This window comes from Onthophagus taurus, chromosome 11 (assembly GCF_036711975.1).
Source record: "Onthophagus taurus isolate NC chromosome 11, IU_Otau_3.0, whole genome shotgun sequence".
Lineage (NCBI taxonomy): Eukaryota > Metazoa > Arthropoda > Insecta > Coleoptera > Scarabaeidae > Onthophagus > Onthophagus taurus.
The window spans coordinates 9,672,703-9,699,275 of NC_091976.1; the positions used below are offsets into that span (position 1 = coordinate 9,672,703).

Consider the following 26,573-nt stretch of genomic DNA (forward strand, 5'->3'; position numbering starts at 1 on the left):
TTAAAAGTTAAAATATGCATAAATATTTAAAATGTGTATTATAAGTATCGAAATTTAAACATGATAAGTAAGTATTTCAAAGTACATACAGGGATATATAGAGAAACTATGATGGATTTGATACTTTACCAGTATGTGTTGTTGTTACTTCACAGGAAGTTAAAGATGTTATTGACGTTGAAGAACAATCTATAACAAATAAAAATTCTTATTTCACTGAAATCATTATCGAAAATTATTTAAATTGTAAATTATTTTCCATCTTACCAGGTACTACATCTTTCTCAATAACTGAAGCAGTAGCTTCCTCAACGGCGGGAGCAATAGTTTCCTCAGCAGGGGGAGCAACAGTTTCCTTATTACCTGGAGTAATAACTATATCTAAAAATTGGTAAGTAATTTTTCATCTACAGGTAATGTACATGTAAAACTAAATTCGGTCGGAACGGCAGTAGGTAATACTTAGTACTTAGTATCTACTTAATTCAGGAGAAGTAAACATGGACATCTTAAAATGCAGACTACACACCGTGTAATTGGTGTACAATTGTAATGGGGTTTTGTTTTTCAGGTCCAGCCGGTTACATCCAATTAACCATTTCATTGCTCTAAAATTAATCCATTTTTTTTAAACTTCTTTATAAACTTTTGCTTTCATAAAGTACATACCTGTCACCATCTTTTGGTACTCTAAACATTCTTATCTTTTTTATTGTTGATGTACTACTGCACATCGGGACAATACAATAAGTTCCCTTGGAGGTCATAATTCTACAACTATTACTACCTAAAAAAACTAAACAACTAATTGATTAAATCTATTAATTAATTAAATATCTACAATACAAATAAAAAATACAAAAAATGTACAAATAATGTAATCTACTACCAAAAGTTTAAAACTACTCAACTAAACTAAAAACCAATATAAGAAACTACTTATTATTAAAAAAATACTACCAACTAATTAAAACAAATATTAATAATTATTAAAAATGAGCACAGGCAAAACACTACTTGAGGACAAAGTTAACACTTGAGCCCACAACAGCTCACAAATTTATCTTTTCAAGAGTCCAAGAAGGGTGAGTAGACTAGGGAGATTCTTTGGAAGTCAATGGTAGTAAGATTTCATGATAACGGCGGTCATTTTGGAGTTAGCCAAAATCAGAGACAGTAGCCAGGATTAAGAGAAATTATTGGTTTCCGCGAATGAAGAGGTATGTTCGAAGATACATTGCGAGTTGTTTTGTTTGTTTGATGAACAAGCAACCCAGAGGACGACAACCAGGGTTTCTTCATCCGTTACCTGTAACCAAACGACCATTTGCAAGGATTCATTGGGATCACTGTGGACCGTTCGTAAAAACGAAAAAAGGTTATTGTTACGTTTTGGTGGCAATCGATTCCTTTACGAAATTCGTTAAGTTGTATTCGGCGCGAGACACTAGAGCTCAAACGACTATAAAATGCGTTAAAAAGTTTATTAATGATTTTGGAATATCTTTAATGTACGTGGTGGATCGTTGAACATGCTTTACGGCTGAGGCGTTCAAGGAATTCTGTACGAAACATGGTACTGACATAAATTACATTTCACCTCGACATCCACAAGCAAATGGACAAGCTGAGATAGTGATGGAAACGTTGGTAAATTCTATGATCAGTACGGCAGCAAGTGAAGATGCTTGGGACCTCACTCTGTCACTAGTCGAGAGAAACATGAATAGTGCGGTAAACAAGTCCACGAAGTATGCTCCGTACGAGGCCGTATTTGGGTATATTCCACATTTTATTGATGCCAGATTGGAACGAGAATTGAGTGATTAATGAGACAGACAATGCTATTAGTGACGTTCAGGAAATGGTTCAAAGAAACATTGAGAGGGCACAGGAATCATACAAGAGGCAGTATGACAGAAAGCGCTGCCGGGCAGTAGATTATACCGTTGGTGACATTGTAGTAATGAAATCCTGTCCAAAACCAACTGGAGAGTCCACTAAGCTACAATCAAAGTACAGAGGACCCTTAACAATAATTGAAGTCCTACCTAACGACACGTATAGGGTTACTACGTTACCGGAGATAGGAGGAAGATTGTGGACAGCAACGGCCCATGTAAGTCAATTGAAAATCTACAGAAATCACGAGGAAAGTGATACTGATAGTAACGGCGTAAGTGAGAAAGATGAAGAGTCCGAAGAGGAGAAGAAGAAAGAAGACGACCGAGGACAAGATGAAGAGTCCGAAGAGGAGAAGGAGAAAGAAGAGGACCGTGCACAAGGAAAAGGAAGAGCGAGAAGGCAACGGAAAACTCCTGCAGCCTTGAGGGACTACGTTTGTGAATAGGTGTGTGCACGTGTCCTAAACTAAAGTTTGTGCGTGAGTGTACGAAAATTATAATAATTGTTTTAGTTTAAAAAGTTTTCTCAGGAGAGAAAAACCGTCAGGAGAAGCCGAGTTTTAGAAACCGTCAAAAGAACATTCGAGAACGATTGAAAGGGTGGGGACACGAGCAAGCGACGTGAACAGTTAGTCGTAACCGGACGGTTGTTGGGTGTGAGTCTATTCTTGTAACCTAACCTCACTTGTATATATCTTGTCTATATTGATTAAATATATATTTTTTTGTTCCTGACAACGAGTGATCTCTTCATTCATTCGCACATAAGAGTTTCGGTTGAGAGATTCTAACATAATTGTGATTCAATTTTTATTGCTAACTGTACAGGCTTTATTTTATTAAGCAATGAGAGTTTATTACCCAATTTAAGAACGTCAATGTCATCTTGGGTTAGTCTAAATTAATATTTAAGTGTGGTTCTGTTATATTGAATCTTTTAATATAGAATTTATCTTTTTGAAATATAGTACTTTTTATATGTTGATTCTTCGAATGTGATGATCTTTGAGCAAGAGTATTTACTTTTTCTTCTGCCAACCGTTTAAGTTTTTTTTCTTGTTGTCTTTGTTTCTCATTGTTGAATAAAAAATTTCTCCATTAAACCTCTTCACGAGTTCTTCGTATTCCAAATAACGAAGATACTTTTGCAGATCTCTGTGTATGAATTTGAGTATGGTTTCTTGTTTGTTTAGTAGTTTATATTGTGATCTTATTCCTTTTCTAATTAATCTCTTTTCCAACTCCTCTAAATGATCGTTGAATAATATGGATGTTTTTATTTTGAATGTTTTAGGTGTAACATTGAGACTGATTGCCTGATGTAAAAAGTTTATGTTATCTTTTATCTTTTCAACATGCATTTCCTCATCATCTGAGTGCTTTAAGTCTATGAAACGTGTTTTATGCTATTTTTTGTAATTCGCGTTTTTATCCTTTTTTTTCTCAAAAATAAATAAATTTGACAATGTAGGGAAATAGGTATGTAGCAGTTAGTAACACCGTAACACTTAAAAATAGAAATTTGAATTGACAATTAGAAACTGTCAAAACACAAAATGTATTCATCTGACCAAAAATGTTTCATATACACCTCCCAAAATAAGAGAAATTGCTCAGAGTCAATGTCTTCATCATTGTGGACCTTGTATTCGATGTTAAGAACGTGTTTAAACGAAGAACGTGTTTTCTTAGCATCGAATACAAAGTCCACAATAATGAGGACATTGAACTCTGAGCAATTTCTCTTATTTTGGGAGGTGTACATCAGGTGAATACATAGACAAACATTGTCACATTGACAACTAGAAAAATTAATGACCCAATGTCACCAACTTGAACTGGTTCCATAAAATGTTACTAACAGTCATTACAGGATCGGATGCTGTAAGGAATCTTATTACAGCACCCGTTTGAGTACTGTTATAGCTTTCATTACCGTCGCGAATTACAAAAAATGTTACTAAAATCCCATTACAGCATCCGATGCTGTAAGGAGTCGTATTACAGCACCCATTTGAGTACTGTTATAGCTTTGATTACCGTCGCGAATTACAAAAAGTTCCTTTATACAAGTACCTATCTACTGCTTTTCCCCAAAAATAAAATTTTAATTGCTTATTGACTCATGTTGGTTTCCCCAACCCCCCACGTATTGCTATTTCTATTTTATTTTCATTCTTATTTGAACTAAATTTCATTTTCGAATTTGAATTCTATTCATGTTTTCACACTTGCGTTTTTCTTTCAATTTTTGGTCCTTTGAGAACTTAATAATAATAATAATAATATGACTTTATTTGTCCCATTAGATGTACTTATATTGGCATAGTATATATACATAAAATTATTATAAATTAAGCCAGGACAAATTAGGCGGAGTTCAGGTGCAGCCGTAACAGCACCAGCTCTTCCACTCAAACCTAATAAAACTAATTGTAAATATACATACTTGATTTCTTATAAAACACGTATTCTTTTCATAAAGATTTAACGTAGTTCTATACTGTTCGTCCATTTTACAATTTTATTAGTAACAACTTTTTACATTTAAATTAATTTAATTTTTTTTTAGTGTCAAAATTCTAAAGATTCTATCATTGCCGCAGAAATTTGACAGAAAACCAGCGACCAGTACAATGTATGTAGGTACTGATTTGACGAAGAATGCATCGAGGTAACATAAAGAAAGAAGTGAGCATACAGAAATCTACAACAGCGTGGACTAGAAAACTACCAGACAAAAGTAAGTTAGAATCTAAGTTGAATAATCTTGATGTTGAAGATGGAGATATTAATAAGTTCATTTTATAAATAAAAATTAGTTACATAATGATAGAAAATACTAAAAAAACAATTACCAATTACTATTATTACTAATTAAAATTATTTATAAATTAATTAATTACTACCAATTACTAATTATTTATTAAACCAATTACTTAAAACGTATAATTAATTTTTAACACTACATAGCACTGTTAATAACCATCAGTGTTCTAGTCTTCATTAACACCCGCTTTTGATTAAATTTTTTATCGACTTGGAGTGGCCATCATCCGAAACCGATTTTCTTTTTTGACTTTTACCAGCCACTTAACTGATAAATCTACAGGGTGATTTATAACATACGGAGCAGATTAAAAGGGTGGGTACTAGGGGCCAAACTGAAGATAATTTCTTAATAATGTGTTGACTACAACGTAATAACCACAAAGATATAGAACGTTAAAGTTGAATCAATGGCCGAGCATTTCTTACGATATATGATATTACACTATGTTTAAATTCAAACTGCGAGTATTTTGGGGTTACTTAAATACACCAATAATAAAATGTTTGTAATGTGGCAGTTACGGCTATTTAAAAATTTGTTAAATCGCTCAAAAACTGGTGTTTGTTTGTTGAGAACCGCTGATACCATGTTTTTATTGCTGCCAATCCAGTTGATTTGGTTACCTAGCAGCGGACATGTCATTTAATAAGTATTTTAATTATTCTTTACTGAATATCAACCGTTCTCAAAAATGGACGATAAGTTATTTAAAAAATTAACATGCGATATCTATGTAACTATTAAGTTTTTAACAAAACATTAAGAAAATCTCTTCAGTTTGACCCCAAGTACCTACCCTTTTAGTCTGCTCCGTGTGTTATAAATCACCCTGTATATTATAGATTTGAGGTTTAATGTTATAGATTTTATACGATGTGCATCTATTTGAATGGAAACTTTCAGATGTTGCGGATGAATGCGAACGGTTTTTACAACATAAAGGTTACGGTAGTGTATCAGGTACATCACCGTTAAGGGTGCGGAGCAGCTGTATCTCGACAACAGTAAGTTGCCTAGAGGTTTAGGAAAAAAATCCTTATAAGCAAAGTGGGCAAGAGTAATAGCTGGAAATTATTTTGGAGAAACATAATACATATTCTCGCTATCTCACAAATTTAGACGATGAGCTATAACTTTGACAACATCATTTAATAGCTTGAATAATACCGCATCGCTTTTGTTTTGCGATATTTCTCATATCTGTCATAATAAGGGAGAGGGGGCCAATGCGCTTTCAAATGTTTACATTTTAGGCTAGGTTCACATGTGACGGACAAAAACGCGCGTTAACGCGCGATAGAAATTTGAAAGTGTTCAGATGACAAGCGCTAACGTGCACATCACTTGCCATTCCGTTGATTCCGTTGGCACATATAATACAGGGTAGTCAATTTAACGTGAGGCAAGCGATTATCTCAAAAATTTGATTGATTTTTCAATCAATTTTTTTTTTATGTAAAATGAACCAAATCAAAGTTGTTCTGTGCGAAAAGGGAAACCATATGACGATAACATTTTTTGATCTTGACCTTATTTTCAAGGTCATATGAAGGTCACGACCAATTTTTTAAATGGCACCCTATGTTTTTGATTGCAAAATCTGAATCTATCGATAAAAGTAAAATAATTAAAAAAAAAAAAATTACAGTGTGGTTTTGCCAGTACGACGGCGAAACATCTTTTGTAGACAAAATCTAAATAATTTATTCATTTAAATGGTTTTAAATATTGTTTATTTATAATAAATTGATTAAACTGTACTATTAGTCAACAACAAGTATAAAATTTATAATAAATGTTCAAATATTTCCACATCCACTTCAGTACAGTTATTAACCCTTCTACTAAAACTTTCTTTACATCTTAAAAGGTTTTCTTGGCTACTATTTCTGCATGCATTTCTTATCCGCTTTTTCATGTTTTCTGGCGTAGTCGGTACTTCGCGATAAACATTATCCTTAAGGACACCCACAAAAAAAATCAAGAGATGTTAAATCAGGTCATCTGGCAGGCCCGGAAATTGGACCTCCCCTTCCAATCCATCGCCCAGCATAGTCCCGATCTAAAGCTTCACATGCAATATGTAAAAAATGTGCTGGACACCCATCATTTTGTAGCCACATATTTTGTCTTTCTGTCCTGCTCAAATCTACAAGTAACGTTGGTAAGACGTCATCTAAAAAATTTCGGTACTTCTCCCCATTCAGCATACCATCAATAAAGTATGGACCGATCAATTTATCACCAAATTATGCCACACCAAACATTAACCGATCAAGGTCGTTGATGTTCTACTTCTCGCAAAAATCTCGGATTTTCAACGCTAATAGTGCATGTTATGTCTATTGACTTGTTCTTTGTTTGTAAAAGTAGACTCATCCGAGAATAGCACGTTACCAAAGAAATTGAAGTCCAACCGCATTCGTTCTTGTGCCCATTGACAAAATATTAATCGATTTTCAAAATCACCTCCATTGCTGTTGATGCAATGAAATGTGGTATGGGTGATACTTGTTGCGCTTTAATATTCTTAAAATGCTGGTCTTCGATATTCCGGCGTCAATTGCAAGTCGTCGAGTGCTTGAGGATTTACCTCAACGCTAGGTAATATCGCAATTTCCTTTTCTTCCGTAGTTACAGTTGCTCGCCGAGTTTTTTTTCTTGATTCCACATTTCCAGTGTTAGTGAAATCATTCACAACTCTGTAAAAGGTACTTCTCAAAGGTGTATTTCGATCAGGAAAACGTTCTCGATACAAAGCTATACTATCAGCAACTTTTCTGCCACATTCTCCATAAATAAAAATTATTTCGACTTTTTCTGTCACACTAGAGTATCCATGATTTAATGACTTAGTTTAAACACTTTGCCTTAATGTAAAACGATGGAATGAATTCAGAATTTATTGCCAAGCAGTTTTTATACAAATTTAGTTTCACCGTTAAACTAAAATTAGAACTAGAACTAACACTAGAAACTTTCGGGTTTTGCTGTGCGTCTTTTAATAAAAGGTTTGACGTTTCGGATGCCATGTTGCAACCTTCTTCAGAAACTGGTTCGAAGTGACGAGATCAAAAATCGGTGATCACCGATTTTTGATGATGATTGGTTGATTCAACCAATTAAGTCTCTAAAAGCGATATTCTGAAAATACCGACATAAGCAGTTCCACGAACTCTTGTTTTACGCTCTGTTTTATGGGTTATTCTATTATCAAATTGACAAAGGTGGAAAAATTACGGAATCTTTTAGTCCTCTTTCCATAGGTATCCGAGCCAGGTCACCCGATGTACCTCTTCTGGATTTTTTTTGTTGAGCATTCTTAAATAGTATTTTAAGAATAAGAACTAAAGACAATGTATCGAAGCGGGTAGGAAAATGTTTAAAAATTTATAAATCTTATTTGTTCTTGCTAGATTATAAACATTAGTTAATTGTTTCTGAAGAAGTTTCAATTTTTTCAAAAGGTGTTTTGCAAAATGCACGTTGGCTGATCAATTGCGCAGAAGAAGGAATGCGTGACGTTGACGCAGCAGGTATAGCGCTCGTCAAAAATTTAGCATCTGGACCGTAAATATTACAGAATCTCAGAAACACACAATAACCCAAACTTAAGCAGTTTGAAAATTATTAATTGTATTACGTTAACTTTATAGTAATTCTTCTTTATACAGTGCTAGCGTAAAGTAACCCCCCCCCTTTTTAACTTCCCAACAGATTGAGATATCAATATGAGCAAAAAAACGTCAGGTTCTATATTTTATCAGCACAAATATTTTCTTATGGAAAATTTTGCTATCACTGTTAGTTTTTCCGGAAAATGGATCCACTTTGTTTTTTTAAATGGAACACCCAGTATATTATGGTATTTTCCGAAAGATGAAACCAATACGAATCCAACGGTACCTCACAATCAAATATCGGTTTATTAGTTTTTCGCATAAAAATTAAACAAAATGCGGAATTTCGCCGGAAAAACCAACGTATCTTCGTCGACTACCTGTCGAAATGCAATCGGCCAGTTAAATGGTGGTCGGTAGGTTAACGGTAGGTATACGCTCGAGCTAAGACGGATTTAAAATTGATAGTTCCCTTACTTATTTTTGAAGTATATTAAATTTATGAATTAATCATATTTTATCAAAAAATATTTATAAAGAAAAAAATCAAAGTCAATATAAGAAATGAAATTTTTTTTATTAAAGATTTTGCCGTATTGGTTGAAAAATTGGCTTAGTGTTGTTATTGAATAATAAAAGAATTTTTTATTTATTAGGAACAAACATTTTTGTAGTGTTTCCTCTCACACGGCTTAACATGTGATGATCAATATTTTGACAGACGTCAATAATTTCGTCAATAACACCATAAAAAGAAATCTAAAGGTGTCAGATCTGGTGATCTTGTTGGCCATTCAATCGGCCCACGTCGACCGATCCACCGTCCAATAAATTTGTATCAAGATAATTTCGTACCATTGCCACATAATGTGGAGGAGCCATTTCAAAATCGTCAGGATTCTGGTGTACAATTTGCAAAAGACTTGGATTAATATCTTCTTCTAATAATCTTAAATACAATTCCGGTCTAATTTTCGGTTAGGAATATTGGTCTCACGATGTGATTTCCCAATATGCCTGTCCAAACATTTATTTTCTTGGGAAATTGAGTGTTAACTTCACGATATTCATGTGGACTAAAATCACTCTAGTAACGTACATTTTGCCGATGCAATTTTCCATCCAAAAAGAAAGTACATTCATCACTGAAACAAATCTAAAAATATTTCCCCGCCGTTGTTGGACCCACATCACACGTTGATGCGATAGCAGCAGACGACATCATGCACGCATTAAGTACTTCTGTTAACATCTGCACTTGTGTGTCTTCAGAAATCGAACGACGACCAGTTCTTTTGCGGTCCTCGACGCTTCCAGTTTCCAAAAACTTATTTACAAGTTCTCTTAAATATTTTCGACTAATTGGATGTTCAGGAAATCGTTCATTAAATTGTCGCTCTGTTTCATGTACATTTCTGTCAGCACGAGAGAATATTAAAATTCCTCCGATTTTGTGCTCTAAACTCCTTCTAGCCATTTTGATCTCGCTTTTCATTGGTTATACTTGGTCGGGTAGAATTCCAAGATAGAAATGAAGGACAATATTTGCATGCTGCCTTAAATAGAAAATTTCAAGGTACCTACAAACTTTAAAATTGTTGTTATGACAATTTTTTCTTAGAAGTTTTAAGAAGAACTTTCTTTTTATCCTTTTCTTGCATTGATTGTTTCATAAAAACATTCTAAAAGAACTGCCGATTTTAACCCTGCTTAACCCGAGCGTAGACCGACTTTTAACTGACCGTCCACCATTTATCTGGCCCATTGTATCTCGACAGGTAGTTAACGAAGATGCGTTGGTTTTTCCGGCGAAATTTCGCATTTTGTTTAATATTTATGTAAAAAACTAATAAACCGATATTTGATTGTGAGGTATCGTTGGATTCGTATTGTTTTATTCTTTCGAAAGATACCATAATATACTGGGTGTTCCATTTAAAAAAACAAAGTTGATCCATTTTCCGGAAAAACTAAAAGTGATAGCAAAATTTTCCATAAGACAATATTTGTGCTGATAAAATATAGAAACTGACGTTTTTTTGCTCATATTGATATCCCAATCTGTTCAGAAGTTAAACAGGGGGGGGGGTTACTTTACGCTAGCACTGTATAATTTATTAATATTGTCTACTTAAAATTCCTTTTTTTATGCTGTACAGGGAATTTCCGTTAAACATAAACACAGGTAAATAAATCACTTCAAGAATTTTATTGTTTATTTCTAAATTGCTATACATTGGTGTATATGAAACACTAATATACAGGGTGATTCAAAAAACCGGTGTTAGACTTCTAGAGTAGATAATACAAGAAAAATTAAGATGAATAGTCTTCATATACATCGGGTCGCAAATGCCTGCTTAACCAGATATAGCGGGTCAAAGTTTCTATAAAATTAAACATTATCTGCAATAAAAAGCCCTTTTTAAAAATATTGCCTACGCTATTGTTAATTTTGTCAAACGGGCAGTATTTTCGTGTAAAGTGATCAATTATCTATAAATTGGTTTTTTACAAAACTTTGATCAAAGCAATAGTTTTTAAGAAAAACACGTTTGTAGAAAATTTGTTAATCCAATCAAAAAATGTGCGAAATGCGTTACATTTCGCACATTACACCATTTGTGTAAAAAATTGCATAATTTATTTTTAACAAGTAGGTTTTAAATTTTATAACAAAAGCTACCTCCTGTCAAAATAACAATTAGTTTGTACCTGCAAAAAGGAAACTTATATTACAAAATTAAAAATTAATTAAGCAAACGCTGAAATGTGCGAAATGCAGATACCGTTATCAGTTTTTCACAGTTATGTCCCTCGAATTTTTTTTAGAGCGATTTAAGCGAATTATAAATTAAAAAAGAACAGAAGGAACTATGCGGGGAGAGGAGGGTTTCGTCCAACCCATGTTCTATTTTCAATGATATCGGTTTAATATTATACATAGATGTATCAGTTAAGTGGCCGGTAAAAAAATCGGTTTCGGATGATGGACACTCCAAGCCGATAAAAAATTTAATCAAAAGCGAATTCTAATGAAGATATGAACACTGATGGTTATTAACAGTACCATGTAATGTTAAAAATTAATTATGCCTTTTAAGTAATTAGGTCGTCCTTTGTTTTTTAAAAAAAGGTCTATAACAAACAATTGCGATTTGTCTATTTGTCTGCTGTATTAATGCGCGACCAACGTTTTTCCACAATTTACCTGTTTTATAGATGTTTTAATGGTGTTACAACTTTATCTTATTATTAAACTATATCATATCTCGACGAAAACTAAACACTTTTATAAGGTTTTCTTATTATATTAGATTCCGAAATCTTACTACAATTACCCATAGTTAGTACATTCCTCAAGTGTCCTGTTACAGCATGTTGTTACGGGGGATGGATTGCGCCGAAGAAGAAACAACAGTTGTTGAATAAAACGAAATAATTTATTTACAAAATATGTACAAAAAAAAAACCCTCAAAGGTTTTTTTAAGACGAAAGGGGTCGTCTTCGAATTGGCGGTTGAAGTGCTGGCTTGTTGTCGCTGTTGTCGTTGTCGCTGTTGTTGTCGCTTCGGAGTTCGGTTGGAATTGACCGCTGATGGAAACCCGGCCGCCATAAATAGGCGCCCTTGGGTAAAACCCTATCAACCGGGCGTTGAGGTTGGTTGGCGACCGTCCGATCCGTAGGTAGGGTTGACGACCAATGGCCAAGCAGATCGAACGGCGCTCAATTCGTACTTGGTGACACCCCCTCCCTCAAGGCGCTGGTTCGGGCTGCGCAGGTGGGTGTCGATGTGGTGGAGGAGCCAGACGTAGGTCGTTGGTGTGGACTTTGCTGGGCTCTGCAGTCTGGTGTCTGCGGATCCAGTACGTTGTAGGTCCGGCCTCCTCTATAACCATGTGGGGTCCTATCCAACGAGGACCAAACGGCGTCGCTACATGAGCCCGCTCCATTACGAGCTGCCTTGGCAGGAACCGCCTGGGTGGTGGTACAGCCCCAGCGTATCGCTGGCGGTATCGGTGCTCGTTCCTGTGCGCTCGTCTTCTTCTCTCAGCCCGTCCTGCCGCTGGCTGTTGACCAACTTGGGGGCCCTCAAGAAACCATTCCCCAGGTCGCGGTAACTCGTATCCCAACAGCAGGGCGGCGGGGGTTTCTCTTGTCGCCGCGTTGCGCCGTGACCGAACGTTGAATAGAGCCCGATTGATGTGTCGATCCCAGGTCGTTGGATTTATGCCCTGGAGTTGGATCCGTATGCATTTCTTTATTTCTTGAATCCTCCTCTCCGCAGGATTTGCCTGAGGGTGGTATATCGGCGTCGTCCAGTGGTGGCACCCCCAACGTCTCAGCGCGGAGTCCCAGCTGGCGCTGGTAACCTGAGGCCCGTTGTCGGATAAAATGGCCCTTGGATAACCATACCGGGGAAACAACTCACTCTCCAGGATATTTATGATTTTCGGAGCGCTGCTGGTAGCGGCCGGAAACGCCTCCACCCATCGACTGAACAGGTCGGTGACAACGAACACAAACCTGTTGTTATCTCGTGTTTTCACGTATGGGCCCATGAGGTCTACTGCCAAAACTTCCCATGGTTGTGTGGGCGCTCGTGGTCGTAATGGAGCCCGTTCCTGTAGGGGTCCCCGCTTGAGCGATGAGCAGGCCCAGCAATTCCGGACGTGTCTGGCCAGGTCTTCCTCTACGCCGAGCCACCAGTATTTCCTCAGGATGACCCTCGTGGTTTCCTCAGCTCCGGGATGGCCTGCGGTGGACGCGTCATGGTAGGCGTGCAACACCTGGTCGTGCATGTCCTGTGGCACGATCAATCGGTTACCATCGGGATGTCGTCTCCACAAAAGCCCATCATGCACTAAATACTGGGCGGCGATTCTAGCTTCCGCCGGGTTTGCGGGACCCGCCTCGTTGATTCCGTCCAGGGTACGAATCAGGTTTTGGCTGTGGGGATTTCGTCGTTGACTGTCTTTTAAGTCGTCTGCTAGCTCAGGGAATTCGACACATGCGATGTGGGGTCGGACGTTTTTTGGTTCTTGTTCGGCGGATGGTGGAAGAAACATCCGGTCGACGTCAGCTGTGTGACCCGCAGGGGTCGTTGGCTCATGCCCGGGTTGGCGCGAGAGAAAGTCCGGGAGTTCGTTCTGTTCCCCCGGGACGTGTTGTACGTCAAATTTCTATTCCTGAAGAAGGAGCGCCCACCGGGATAACTTGACGTTCCGGTCCTTCATGGTGTCAAGCCATAACAATGCTCTACTGTCGGTGCGCAGGGTGAATCTTCTGTCCTCCAGGTACGGTCGGAAAAATCGCATCGCCCAGACGACTGCCAAGCATTCCTGTTCGTTAGCATGGTAGCGCTGCTCAGTGGGAGACAACTTGGCGCTGGCAAATGCGATGATCTTCCTTCCCGGTTCTTGGTAGAGGACCGCGGCAATTCCCTTCCCGCTGGCATCGGTCTGTAGCACGAAAGGTTGAGTGAAGTCCGGGCGTCTAAGTTGCAGTGGGCGGCTCAGTAGCTGTTTAATCTCGAGAAAGGCGTTCTCGGCTTCAGCTGTCCACTTAAACTGTTTCTGGCCCCGCAAGAGATCTGTCAGCGGGGTTAACACTTCGGCGCAGCGTGGAATAAACCCGCGTAGCCAGTTACACAGTCCCAAGAAGGATCGCAGCTGCTTCTTGTTGGACGGTCTCGATGCGTCGCAGAGGGAGTTGACGTGGTTCGGTAAGGGCTCCACTCCTCCTGGTGTAATCCGGTGACCCAGGTAGTCGATGGTTGTTGCCCCCAAGTGGCATTTTTCCGGTGATAACCGGAGGTTGTGTAACCGGAGTCGTTCAAACACCAGGTGTAAGTGTCTAAGGTGTTCTTCCCAGGAGTTGCTGTAGACGATGACATCATCCAGGTACACCAGGGCGAATTTCCGGAGGTATCCAGGGAGCACTTCTTGCGTCATCAACTTCTGGAACGTCGCCGGGGCATTCTTCAATCCGAAAGGCATGACACGAAACTGGTAGGTGGCACCGTCGGGAGTTGTGAAGGCGGTTAAGGGTCGAGACCCCTTCTCCATTGGGATTTGCCAATATCCGGACCGCAGGTCGAGGCTCGAAGAAACGGTAGCCTGGCTGAGGTCCCGCAGCGTCTCGTGGATGATTGGCAACGCTGAGGACTCGTCCACCGTTTGCTGGTTTAATCGACGGTAGTCGACGCAAAACCTCTTGGCCCCATCTTTCTTCTCCACCAGTACGATCGGAGATGAATACGGGGAACGACTGGCTTCAATGACACCTTCCGCCAACATCTTCTCTACTTCACGGGCGATAAATTCCTTTTTGGTATAGGAGCAGCGGTATGGCGGTAGTCGAAACGGCTTTGCTCCTTCGGTGAGCTCCAGTTTGTGCTGAGTTGCCCCTGTGGTACTCTTATGGGAGTCGGTAAACACGTCGGGGAAGGCACGAAGCGTCGTTAGAAAGGCCTCTTTGTGTTTGTCCGGAAATTGGTGACGGATAGTACTGACGTCCAGAGCGGGCAGTGGCGCAGTGGGGCTGCCCCGTCGGAAGTACATCGTGGTCCTCTTCTCTTTCCCGAAGTGAAAACAGCCTCGTTGGAAATCGAGGATCACCCCTTGGTCGCGGAACCAGGGATCCCCAAAAACAAACGGGGTGCTGAGTCGGGGAACCACCAAAAACTGCTGGGTGCACTGGAGTCCACCGATGGTGGTGTCTCCCAGCGGTTTATAAGACGCGACGGCTCTTGAGCTGACGAAGTTGCTTGTCGAGCCGGAATCCAGGAGAGCTAGGCTGCGCCTTCCTGCTACCTCGATTATTACAGTCGAGCGGCTGGAGCAACCAGGTTCCTCCAATGTGGAGATTACTGCGGCCGTCCGGGTTGTCCTGGGCGAACGGCCGCCGTTTCGTTTCCCGAACCGGTGCTGCGTTGTAGGGGACAGTCACGGTTCCAATGGTACCCGGGGCAGTACCAGCATCGGGGCACCTTCTTCTTGGGGTCCTCGTTGTCCCCTTCAGGAGTCTTCTTACCCTTTGGAGATGGTGTTGAGGGTTGTTTGAGGAGGCCCGACTTCTTCAGAAGCGCCTCCGTGCGGATTGCTTTGTGTCGCAACTCGTGTATGTTGGCCGGCGTGGGGGACAGGTGCAGCTGCAGCTGAGGTAGCAGCAGGGCAACCATCATTCCAATGTCGTCGTCCGGTTTTCGGTGCAGACGACGGGCTTGCAGGTGTTTGCGTTTCAAAAACGCCTGCACCGATTCATCAGTCTGCTGATGGCGGCTGAAGTATTGGCCGTTGACTTGTGCCAATATTTGCGGACTGTTGAACCTTTCCAACAGCGCTTGGTGAAATTCCGCGAAGGACATCATCGAATGCACTCCACCACACAGCGGCATCTTCTCGAAGAAAACTGGTCGCTTTCTTTGTTTGTTCCGCTGATGGAATGCCGGTGTCAGTGAAATATGTCTTTATTACCTTGATGAATTCTGCAGGATCCTCCAAGGAATCGCCGGTGAAGCACGGGGGCTCGGCTTTTGGGATGCAGACATGTTCGGCCAATAACTTTGACAGGGCGCAAACCTGTGTCTGAACGGTCGCACTGTCTTGTTTCGGTTCTTCGGCGGTCTTCCCCATCTTCTGCGTTTGGGATTCTTTTCCTTTCTTCTCTTCTTTAATCGGTTGGGTGGGCCCCTCTTCTTCTGAAGAGCTTGCCAAATCTTCCTTCGTCGGATATGGCCGTGTCGACAATGAACGGCTTCTCGTTGTTGGTCCTTTTGACATTATCGGGCCATACGTTGGGTGCCAATTGTTACTGGGGATGGATTGCGCCGAAGAAGAAACAACAGTTGTTGAATAAAACGAAATAATTTATTTACAAAATATGTACAAAAAAAAAACCCTCAAAGGTTTTTTTAAGACGAAAGGGGTCGTCTTCGAATTGGCGGTTGAAGTGCTGGCTTGTTGTCGCTGTTATCGTTGTCGCTGTTGTTGTCGCTTCGGAGTTCGGTTGGAATTGACCGCTGATGGAAACCCGGCCGCCATAAATAGGCGCCCTTGGGTAAAACCCTATCAACCGGGCGTTGAGGTTGGTTGGCGACCGTCCGATCCGTAGGTAGGGTTGACGACCAATGGCCAAGCAGATCGAACGGCGCTCAATTCGTACTTGGTGACAATGTGAATTAATGTCTGTCACCTCTGTGATTAATTCACGTGAATGCGTAATACATATCGCTTTTCAGGAAGCCGGCTTAAAATTTGCTTTTTTGTCGAGTGTCGATGGAATGTCGAAGTCGTGTTGAAAATTCAACGCACTCTTTCGCATATTAAACATTCTAAATATCACCATTGTCGAAAATCCATCAAATCGAAATTTAAATAAAGATTTACATTACATTACATTACATAGACTACATATCGGATAGGCGGACCAACCAACCTTGCACCGCGACCCTAAGGATCTATTGTACCCCGAGAGATATCGTTATCAAATTTCACCGTGCTCAAAGGTCATTCAGATCCTTTGAGGAGATAAACAGCGACCCAAAAATCGAGAATCTGATACGATTAACAGCAGGGCAGTGGCATAAAACATGCTCATCCGTCTCTGCTTCCTCCGCACATAGTCCACATTCAACATCGTCGGCTAAACCCAACAACTTGTTGTGTGCTTTTAATCAGCAGTGCCCAATAAAGATACCCATTAGAACTTTTATGCTACTACGAGCATGTCCTAAAATGTCACAGTCCAATCTTATGTTTGGCCATCGCAAATGATACACCAACTGCTGGTTCTGGCACCACAAACACTTTAGCGCTGCCCTCTCGTACTAGGTCATCTGCCGGCAACAGAGTGACCCAGGACACAGATCAGAGAAACTCTGTTATCACAACTCGGTGTATTTAATGTTCTCTTGCAATCATTAACCAGAGCCAACACTGTTTTCGCGGCTTGCAGCGCCTGGAAAGCGGCTTGACTGTATGAGAAAAGTCGTACTGTTATGTTCTTCACCCCTCTCTCAAGAAGAATTTTAGCACCCATGTCAATAGCAAATACTTCCGCCTGGAATACATTATAGAACGTACGCAGGCTGTAAGCTTGCTTAATTCGAGGTGTCTGGCAGTATACTCCTGCTCCGACTCCTTCCGGCGTTTTTGATCCATCTGTGTACATACAAATATCTGCCTGAACTAGAGAATTTTCGTTTTTGATCAAGGACTGCCGTTCAGGCAGTACAATATGATATCGAGTATTAATCACTGATAGTAATCCCTCCAAATCTGACGGCATTGATAGCACAGTATCAGTGCTTATAATGTCTTCTGCACCCCATTGGTAGGACATGTCGGAACAGTTTTGAGCATATTCCTTAAATCTGTAAATGGTAGTTCTAGCCACTTTCTCTATCTGCAAAAGCAGAGAAGACAGGCCAAGCAGAACATCCGTTGCTAGAGTTGGCGTTGCGCTTATTGCACCAGAGATTGCCAATCCAGCTACTCGTTGAATTCGTGAAAGTTTACTGATAACTGAAGTCTGTCGCACTTTCCTATATCAGGTTGCTGCTTCGTATGTAATCATAGGTCTAATCACAGTCACATAGAGCCAGTACAGTCTTTCAGGGGTAAGACCCCAATTTTTTCCACAAAAGCTGCGACAAATCTACAAGAATACAAAGCTACTTTTTTTACAAAGCTTGTACAGCTTTGTACAAAATTCCCTGCAAATGTCCATTCCATGAGAGAGTTTTGTCTAGGATTACTCCTAGATATTTGACTTCCTTTGAGAAAGGAATTTCTTCACCTTGGATAGTTGGGCGGATTAGTCCATCCAACTTTCGTCTTCTGATGAAGGGCACAACAATTGTCTTTTGCGGGTTTATCGCAAGATTCTCTCCCTTACACCAAGCAGAAATGGTATTCAGGGTCACCTGGAGGACTTTAGATATCCTCGATAAACAGGTTCCTTTGACTATAACGACAATGTCATCAGCATAAGCTTCTATTTTTACAAAAACGGCTTCGACTATCGCAATCAGACCGTCAACCAAGAGGGGTACAAAGCAGGGGAGAAAACACGGGAGATAGCGTATCGTATCACCGTAGAGTGAAGTAGAAACTGTTCTACTATCAAGCATATTGCGGATCCAATCCGCTATAGTTGCTTCCACTCCCCTGTTAAGAGCAGCTCTTTCAAGAGATTGTGGTATTGCGTTGTTGAACGTACCTTCTATATCCAGAAACGCACAAACCAAGATTTCTTTATCCTGCACTGTCCTAGATACTCTATCAAGTAAGTTGTGTAGAGCCACTTCTGCTGATTTACCCGCTTGATAAGCATACTGGTGGCGACTCAGTGGACCGGATACCTGTGGCACCGTACGGATATAAAGCTCCAGAACTTTTTCAACGGTTGTCAACAGAAATGACGTTAGGCTGATGGGTGGAAAGGCATTAGGAGCAGGGACCGAACGGCCCGCTTTAGGTATATATAACACCCTTACCTTAATCCATTCTGCCGGTACATATTGCCAAGTGATACTCGCTCTGAAAATTTTTATCAAAATAGCAGGAAAGATATTGTCTTCTCCGGGCGATTTGAACAGCTTCAACGTTTGAATCGCCTGGTCGACGGATGTGCAAGTGACGAGCCACACCCCAATCCATATTTGAGGGGCGCTTTGCAATGTAGGAATAGCCCGCTATGGTATTATCAGTCCACATCATCAAACTTCCTAGAGTCTGCATGACGAGGCTTTGCTAGAGTCCGTAAAACTACCGTCAGGCCGCTTAAGTGAGCCCAGGAGTAGTGCCGGATCTCTAGCGAGAATCTTGTGAATTCTTGCACTACTGGGTATGTTTTTCACTCCCTTACGTATATTTTTGGTGCAATTCGTTAGAGCTTGTTTATATTTCTCCCACGCACCTAATGTCTTGGCCCGGTTAAAAAGCCTCTGGACCTCTTGTCTTTCGGAGCTAAGACATTCGTTCCACCAGGGTGTGCCCCGATTATTACTTTTTACTTTCAGTGAATTGTTACTGTGGTAGGCAGAACGAATTGATCACACTAGTTAGGTTATCTGCAAGGCAACTATTAAACCGATCCCAATTAGTGCTACGGGGATTACGGTACATACAGTCCGATTTCATCCCTAGGCCAATTTTAAATTGAATATGTCTATGATCTGAACACGACGGTTCAGAGGATAGGAGATTATCTTTCAGCTTAATATGATTGAGCTGAACGTAATGGCAAGTACCTCTGCTCTATTTCTGGTAACAAAGGTTGGTTTGGCGCCTATATTATTAACAGTAAGCCCCTCCTCCAATAGGTAGTCAAAAAGCAACTCACCACTTTCATTTGTGTTGGTGCTTGCCTATATTGTGTGGTGTGCATTAGCGTCACATCCAATAACCACTTGTAGGTTATTCCTCTGGCTGTAGGCAATTACGTCTCGCACAGCGGCCGGGGGAAGATCATTATTATATTATAAGTTTTGTCCAGCCTTTCTCACCTTGGATTCTCAGAACCGCAGCCATACAATCGCGATCGCTATGCTCTAAGATTAAGAATGCATTAATGTTATTCTTGATAAGTAAGCAAGCTCTGGGTCTATCCCCTGAGCAAAGTAAGTAACAGTCCTCCAGGTTCTGCTGAGGACAGCCGTAGCGTGCTGCAGGTTTACTTGTAAACAGTTAATAGACTTATCCACTGAGTTGAGTACAGTTTCCCTTACATACCTCTCGCTTGGGCTGGAACAGTCGTCCCACCGGCCCCTCTCATTCCAGCGCGACCTCTTGAGCCTCGGGCAGGAGTCGAGGACTTTCGTCTTCCTCCACTCTTCCCTGTGGTGCTGAACGAGCACCTGCACGACGCCTTCTACTGGACACAAAAAGCATCACTAATACTCAAACAAAAAAGTCGAGATCGAATCTTCATTTCATTCCGTTTTAGTTGGTTTTATTGATTTTGTCCCTTTTTATTATTATTTTTTTTTTGTATCGTTACCCTAAAGGAAGGTTCACGTAATCTCTTCCATTTTACTCTCCCTAGAAATATTAAACTGTATTCGAATTATTATTCTGGTCCGGATTCTAATCTCGTTCTTCGTAATTAAACTTAGAGAGAATATTACACAACAATCAAGAAGCACTCGATTGAGCTTGAAAACCTGAACCGTTTTGTTTCGACGTGACATGATGAATAAATTAGGTAAATTTTGTTTTGCGATAATTTACGTTAAAACGACTTAAAATAATCTTTTTTAGTTAACTTAGGACTCTATCCCCGACAAAAAACTTTAAAAGTTATGGTTTTAGGACAAGCCGGAGTTGGAAAATCAGGTTTAAATTTGTTAACTCAATCTTTACTTTTTAATTTACTTTAATTTAATTTTAGCTCTGGTTGTTAGATTTATTACAAGACGTTACATCGGTGAATATGATCCAACATTGGAAAAAGTCTACAATTTTAATACCGTTATAGACAACCGAATGGTTTATTTCGAGATTTTAGATACCGCGGGACAAATCGAACAAAAAAATGGCGAATCTTTAACTTTAGAGGCCAACATAAGATGGGCAGAAGCTTTTATCTTGATGTATTCGGTGACCGATAAATGCTCATTCGACGAATGTTGCCGTTTGAAATTCTTGATAAACTACCACAAATGTCGAAAAAGATTAGGAAATGGTTCGAAAGAGGGTATTACCGAAGTTCCCGTCGTTTTAGTCGGAAATAAAATCGATCAAATCAACGGTCGGATGGTTACGCTGGAGGAAGGTCAAAAAAGAAGCAAAGAAATCGGTTGTGTTTGTTTTCATGAAATTTCCGTTCGAGAGAGTATAGATCAAGTAAAAATTTTAATGCAACATTTCTAAAAAAATATTAATTTTTTTCTTTTAGGTTGCTTCTGTTTTCAGAGACGTTTGTGGTTTTTGGAGCGTACAAAACAAGAATCCTTCAAAGTTGAAACAGAGCGGGAGCAACAACAAAGATCCAATTGCACCCGATACGATTCGACTTTTATGTTCGGCGACGGTTTCATTCAGTGGTTTCTTCCCAAGCCCTTCTAAACCCAGCCTTTTGAATCGACGATGGACGAAGGTCGAAGTTGAAGAGAACAACACCAAAGAGAGCGGTTTGAGTCCGTCTGAAGCTCTGTTCCGAGAACTAGCTTCAACGGACAGATATCTTCCAAAGACATGGAGATGGAGGTATCCACCACCCAGTACGAGTCAACAAGAATTTTACCCAATTGCACGTGCAGATAGACGAATGAGTATATAATAATTAAAGTAAATACACTCACGTAAATTTATCTAAATAACAACTTTATTGAATCTTCAAACATAATATTAATGTAAATTTAGTTCAGTGTTTGTATTTCTCAAAACACGCCCCTTTTGTCCGTCTTTTCTCGCGATACACGTTTTCTACATCTGCCACGCACCAACTCTCATGTTCGACTCTCTCGATCTTGTTCAGACCTGTTCGTTTTATCTAACGTCTCGGAATATTTCGAACGCGGGAATCACTCCATTGCCACCCCACGCTCCGCACTACCAACCGAAAATCTCCCGCACACAAAGTATCCCTAACATAATAGTGACTTTATTGTTACCTGTTAATGCAATACAAATCAACAATGTTACTAAATATATTAGAAACATAAAATAAATAGCATATAACGTATGAAAAGGTGAAGTTCAGTGCCTAAGCACTGCTCAACTTAAAATTAAAACTTAAACCTAGATACTCGTATAATAATTGAAAAAGAAAAAAAAATAAATAAATAAAACACAAGAAGCAAATGCGGACACTGGGTCGTACTTGTAGCCATTTCAGCGCTGTCATTAGTCGAATATGTCGAAATGTTTGCCAGTTGGATTGTTTCATAGGGTAGATTATTGTACACTTTTACAATTTGATAATGAAAACTCCTCTTGAATAGATCAGTGTGGTGAAAGGGCGATGATAGAGTCCCCCTGAATCTCAAATTCAAATTGTGAACATCAGTGCGGTACTGAATTTTGCGGCACAGGTATTCAGGTTTTTCTCTTCGAACAATATTATGGTAAAATACACAACTGTGAAAAAGTCTCCTATAAGACATATGTATTAAGCCATTTAAGTTCCCCTAATTTATATGAAATTCTTTCAAACCTTCCAACGCCAAAAATAAATCGCAGCCAATTTTGTATTTTTTTTTTGATAAGGGCTACGTGTGCCCTTATCAAAAAAATGTCAAATAATTGATTATATTTTGCAGGGTTCGTTCTATAATATTTATAAAATTTTTTTTCATCGTTTTGTAACCGATTGATAGTCTTGCGCGAAATATGTCATGCATCCAACAAGCACGCTTCTTTTTTCGTTTAGGTTCCTCAAGTTCCAAACACATGGTTGTAAGAAGCAGTACTTCTTCTTCCGAATACGACGAAGAGCTTTCTTCGGACGTGCACATCTCAAAGAAATCTAAATGCAACTGATATTGCACAGTTGTCTGCTGCATAAAATGCTGTGTCGAGTTGTGCTGCGCTGTACCGTGCTAATGTGAAAACAAAGTAAAAATCATGCGACGTGTCGCGTTGTTGCAATTGTACATTAACAATTTTTTCTAAAACCTTTGAAATTACGGTCACACGTGAGAATTGGATTCGCTACTTTCGGTATCGGAAGCACAACCGCCAGTTTCCATGCAGTAGAGAAAACGCCGTTTTTAATACAAAAGTTAATAATATGGGTGCTGTAAGGCAATAAAAATGGCATACAGTGCCTTAACAACTTAATAGATATTTCGTCAGATCCAATTGCATTAGATCTAATTGATTGCAGAGCACTTAAAATGTCATCCTCCGACACCGTTGACAGTTTAAGAGAACAACTTAAGTTTTCATTTACGCCCATGTAAATATCCAACAACTGTATTATTCCTGTTGAGAATCGAGTCAATAAAATAGTCGCTAACGACAGAAGCATCCGCAAAATGGTTAGGTAGTGCTCTATGTTTGAATTTAACCAAATTAGTCTTCTTCAACGCAGACCAAGACCCAGCCACGCTACCTGTATCCAAAAACTTTTGCAAATAGTCTTTTTTACAATCACGAAGCATATTAGTAACCATGTTACGCGCTAACTTATACTGCTGCCAATGTAAGGTACTTCGCGAGCGTTTAAAGGTTTGAAAGAATGTATCTCGGGTTCGCATGGCCACTCTAACCTCACTGGACAACCACGGGTGCATGTAGGTCCAAAAGCGTTAATATATTTTAATTAAAAAATTGAATTTTATCATCAATGGAATGTAATTCGTAAAGAATACGCCAGGGCAATGATTGTAGATGGTCATAAAAAACCAACTTATTATTCATTCTCCTGTGGTATATTCAATTCAGCAAAAATCAACGAGTGATCTGAAAGATCATAACTCAACGGCCACTATTAAGTATTAGGTCTTCATTAGAGACCAAAATTAAATCAAATAAAGTGGCAGAGGTAACAGCCCAAACACCTCTAATGTGCCATTAAACTCAGCAACCGCGGGCATATTGGGTTTAAGCATATCTATGTTGAAGTCGCCTAGACAAATAGTTTCGTCAGTTAATTGAATAATATCGATGAGAGGAGATGACGCAAGTTATTAAGCAAAAATAAATTGTTTGCCAATCGAGCTTTAAAAAGAAAATAATAATGTGTTCCACTCATCCACTAATATAGATATTGTTGTAATATTATCCAAATTAAAATTTTTTTATGTGATGTACAATCCACTACTCGTTTAAAAGTTAGGAGCCAAATTCAAATTTGATTTAAGACTAATCATTAAGATTGAATTTTGTGCTCCTATTTTTAAATAAATTGAACTATTATTTCAGTGTCTACATAATTAATATGGGGAAAGCATTTGACGGGATATTTTGATGTTTAAATGGATATACACATATATATGCATGCGAAAAAAGAATTGTTGTCAATAAATGTGATATTATATAATAGTATTAAATTATGCAATAATAATTGAATAATAATTAAACGGCTTAAATATTTCTTTATATAAATCTACACCAACTATAATAAATCACGAATTATTTCAACATTTCATATCTACAAATATCAAATTTATTGAAAGATTTGTTGGGAACCATCCCACGTTCATCTATAATTTAAATGCAATTTTTCATTCAACACACACAATTGCTAATACTAAAGGTTCACGAAGTATATTGTAACAGGTTGTACCTGGTATTGCTAATATTATTCAGTGATTTCTATTTTTATTTATATGAAATTCAAAGTTGATACAGAGGTAAAAGCAACAAGAAAGATTCAATTCCACCCGATACGATTCGTCTTTTATGTTCGACGACGCGACGGTTTTACGCAGTGGTTTGTTCCTAACCCAAAAAAAATTGTTTATCAATAGAGCTTTAAAAAGAAAATAATTATGTGTTCCACTTATAATATAGATATTGTTGTAATATTATACAAATTAAAATTTTTTGATGTGATGTGCAATCTACTACTCATTTAAAAATTAGGAGCCAAATTCAAATTTGATTTAAGACTAATCATTAAGATCGAATTTTGCACTATTTTTAAATGAAGTAACCTATTATTTAAGTATCTACATAATTAATAAGAGAAAAGCATTGGACGCGATATTTTGATGTTTAAATGGATATACATATATATATATGCATGCCAAAAAAGGAGATTGTTGTCAATAAATGTGATATTGTGTAATAGCATTAAATTATTCAATAATAATTGAATATTAAACGGCTTAAATATTATTGTTTTCTTTTATATAAAACTACACTAACTGTATATGAACAGTGAATTCCTTATATAAACTTATTACGATTTAACTCAACTTATTTTAGTCGAATTGTGAATAACAAAGAAGATACAGATGGTTAAATTTAATACTTTATTTTCGTTTTTCTTTAATAATTTCGCTTTTTCGTAAATTATGAACATGAAATTTTCAGATAGCGCTGCCAACCCTAAAAAAACACCCTTAAAGTAGTCATATCTTTTTCATCGTTAAAATTTTTACAACTCACACAACTTGAAACAGTTTTTCAGACTATTTTACATAAATTTGGTATACCTACTAATCTTCTCTAAAGTTCTCCGTTTCCAAGATAATCACTGTTTAAGGGAATATTGCAAAATTTAACTATGCTCAGTAAACATTAGTTAATTTAATTTAGTAATTGGGTTTAATCCAATTTATACAGGGTGCGGCAACATAACTTCCTTTTTTCAAAACTTAATAACATCTATTGTATGAATCAGAAAATTTTTGTTTGTTTTTTATACTGTAGGCACATACATAAAGTTTTGTTTTACACAGTTTTGAAGATCAAATCAGGTAGGTCACGTCCCCCATTATTCATACACTGAGTAAACCGATTTCTGGTGTTTGTCATGATTCTTGCCAGTATAGCAGGGGTTATGTTGGCAATTTCGGGGCCAAATCGGGAGACCAAATCGCCTCTAATTGAGATTAAGCGTTTTGGGAAGTGTTCCCTCAAAACAGCCATCGACGCTCTTGAAGTATGAGCCGTTGCACTGTCTTGTTGGAACCAAATGTCCCCTAAGTCCAACTCATCTAGCCGTGCAGATCGCAACACTAAAGCTCTCACCGCCTCAATGTTCTCAGGTGCTCTAATGGGACTCCAGTTCTTCGTCTTGTCGCACTTGCAGTTTGTCTGAACGTAGTGACCCACTTCACAATTTCTTTTCGATCCGGGACAGGGGCCAACGGGGCTAAATTAAAGCGATTCCGAAAGGCGAACTGGGTTACGATCACAGAATATCCGTTTGAAAAGTAGGCCTCAACGGAAAACACACGCTTCTCACTGTTCCAACGCATGATGGCACCTCAACTTTGTCGGATCAAAACTTTATAGTCCACCCTCTCGATCGAGACCACTAGCGCTCCACTACGACATCAACCGACTAAATGACGCCTAGTTCAAAAAAGGAAGTTATGTATATTTTAATAGCTATTTTAATACAATAATATAAAATCAAAAAAAGTTCATTATCTACAACTATTGAATTATCTATTCGTTATACATTTGATTTTTGACGGCAACTTCAAAATTTAATTTAAAAATATTCTCGGCAATTGCCATCGCAAAAGGTTGTATTAGTAGAATCCATAATTATCTCCTCACATTGCTTCCAATTCATTAACAAACTAT

The 26,573-nt window shown here is 38.9% G+C and overlaps 1 protein-coding gene across 1 annotated transcript in view; it reads left to right on the top strand.

Annotated features, from left to right (window-relative positions):
* Positions 1-25,221, top strand: part of LOC139431901 (ras-related and estrogen-regulated growth inhibitor-like) — an 82,441-nt gene extending 57,220 nt beyond the window's left edge. Inside the window, exons 2-7 of the mRNA XM_071200154.1 lie at positions 271-391; positions 4,477-4,647; positions 20,480-20,568; positions 20,625-20,699; positions 20,755-21,209; positions 21,262-25,221. Coding sequence (XP_071056255.1) covers positions 20,553-20,568; positions 20,625-20,699; positions 20,755-21,209; positions 21,262-21,645 — 930 coding nt within the window. The 5' untranslated portion in view covers positions 271-391; positions 4,477-4,647; positions 20,480-20,552 and the 3' untranslated portion in view covers positions 21,646-25,221. The remainder of the gene's footprint in view (positions 1-270; positions 392-4,476; positions 4,648-20,479; positions 20,569-20,624; positions 20,700-20,754; positions 21,210-21,261) is intronic.
* Positions 25,222-26,573: the final 1,352 nt, after the last annotated feature.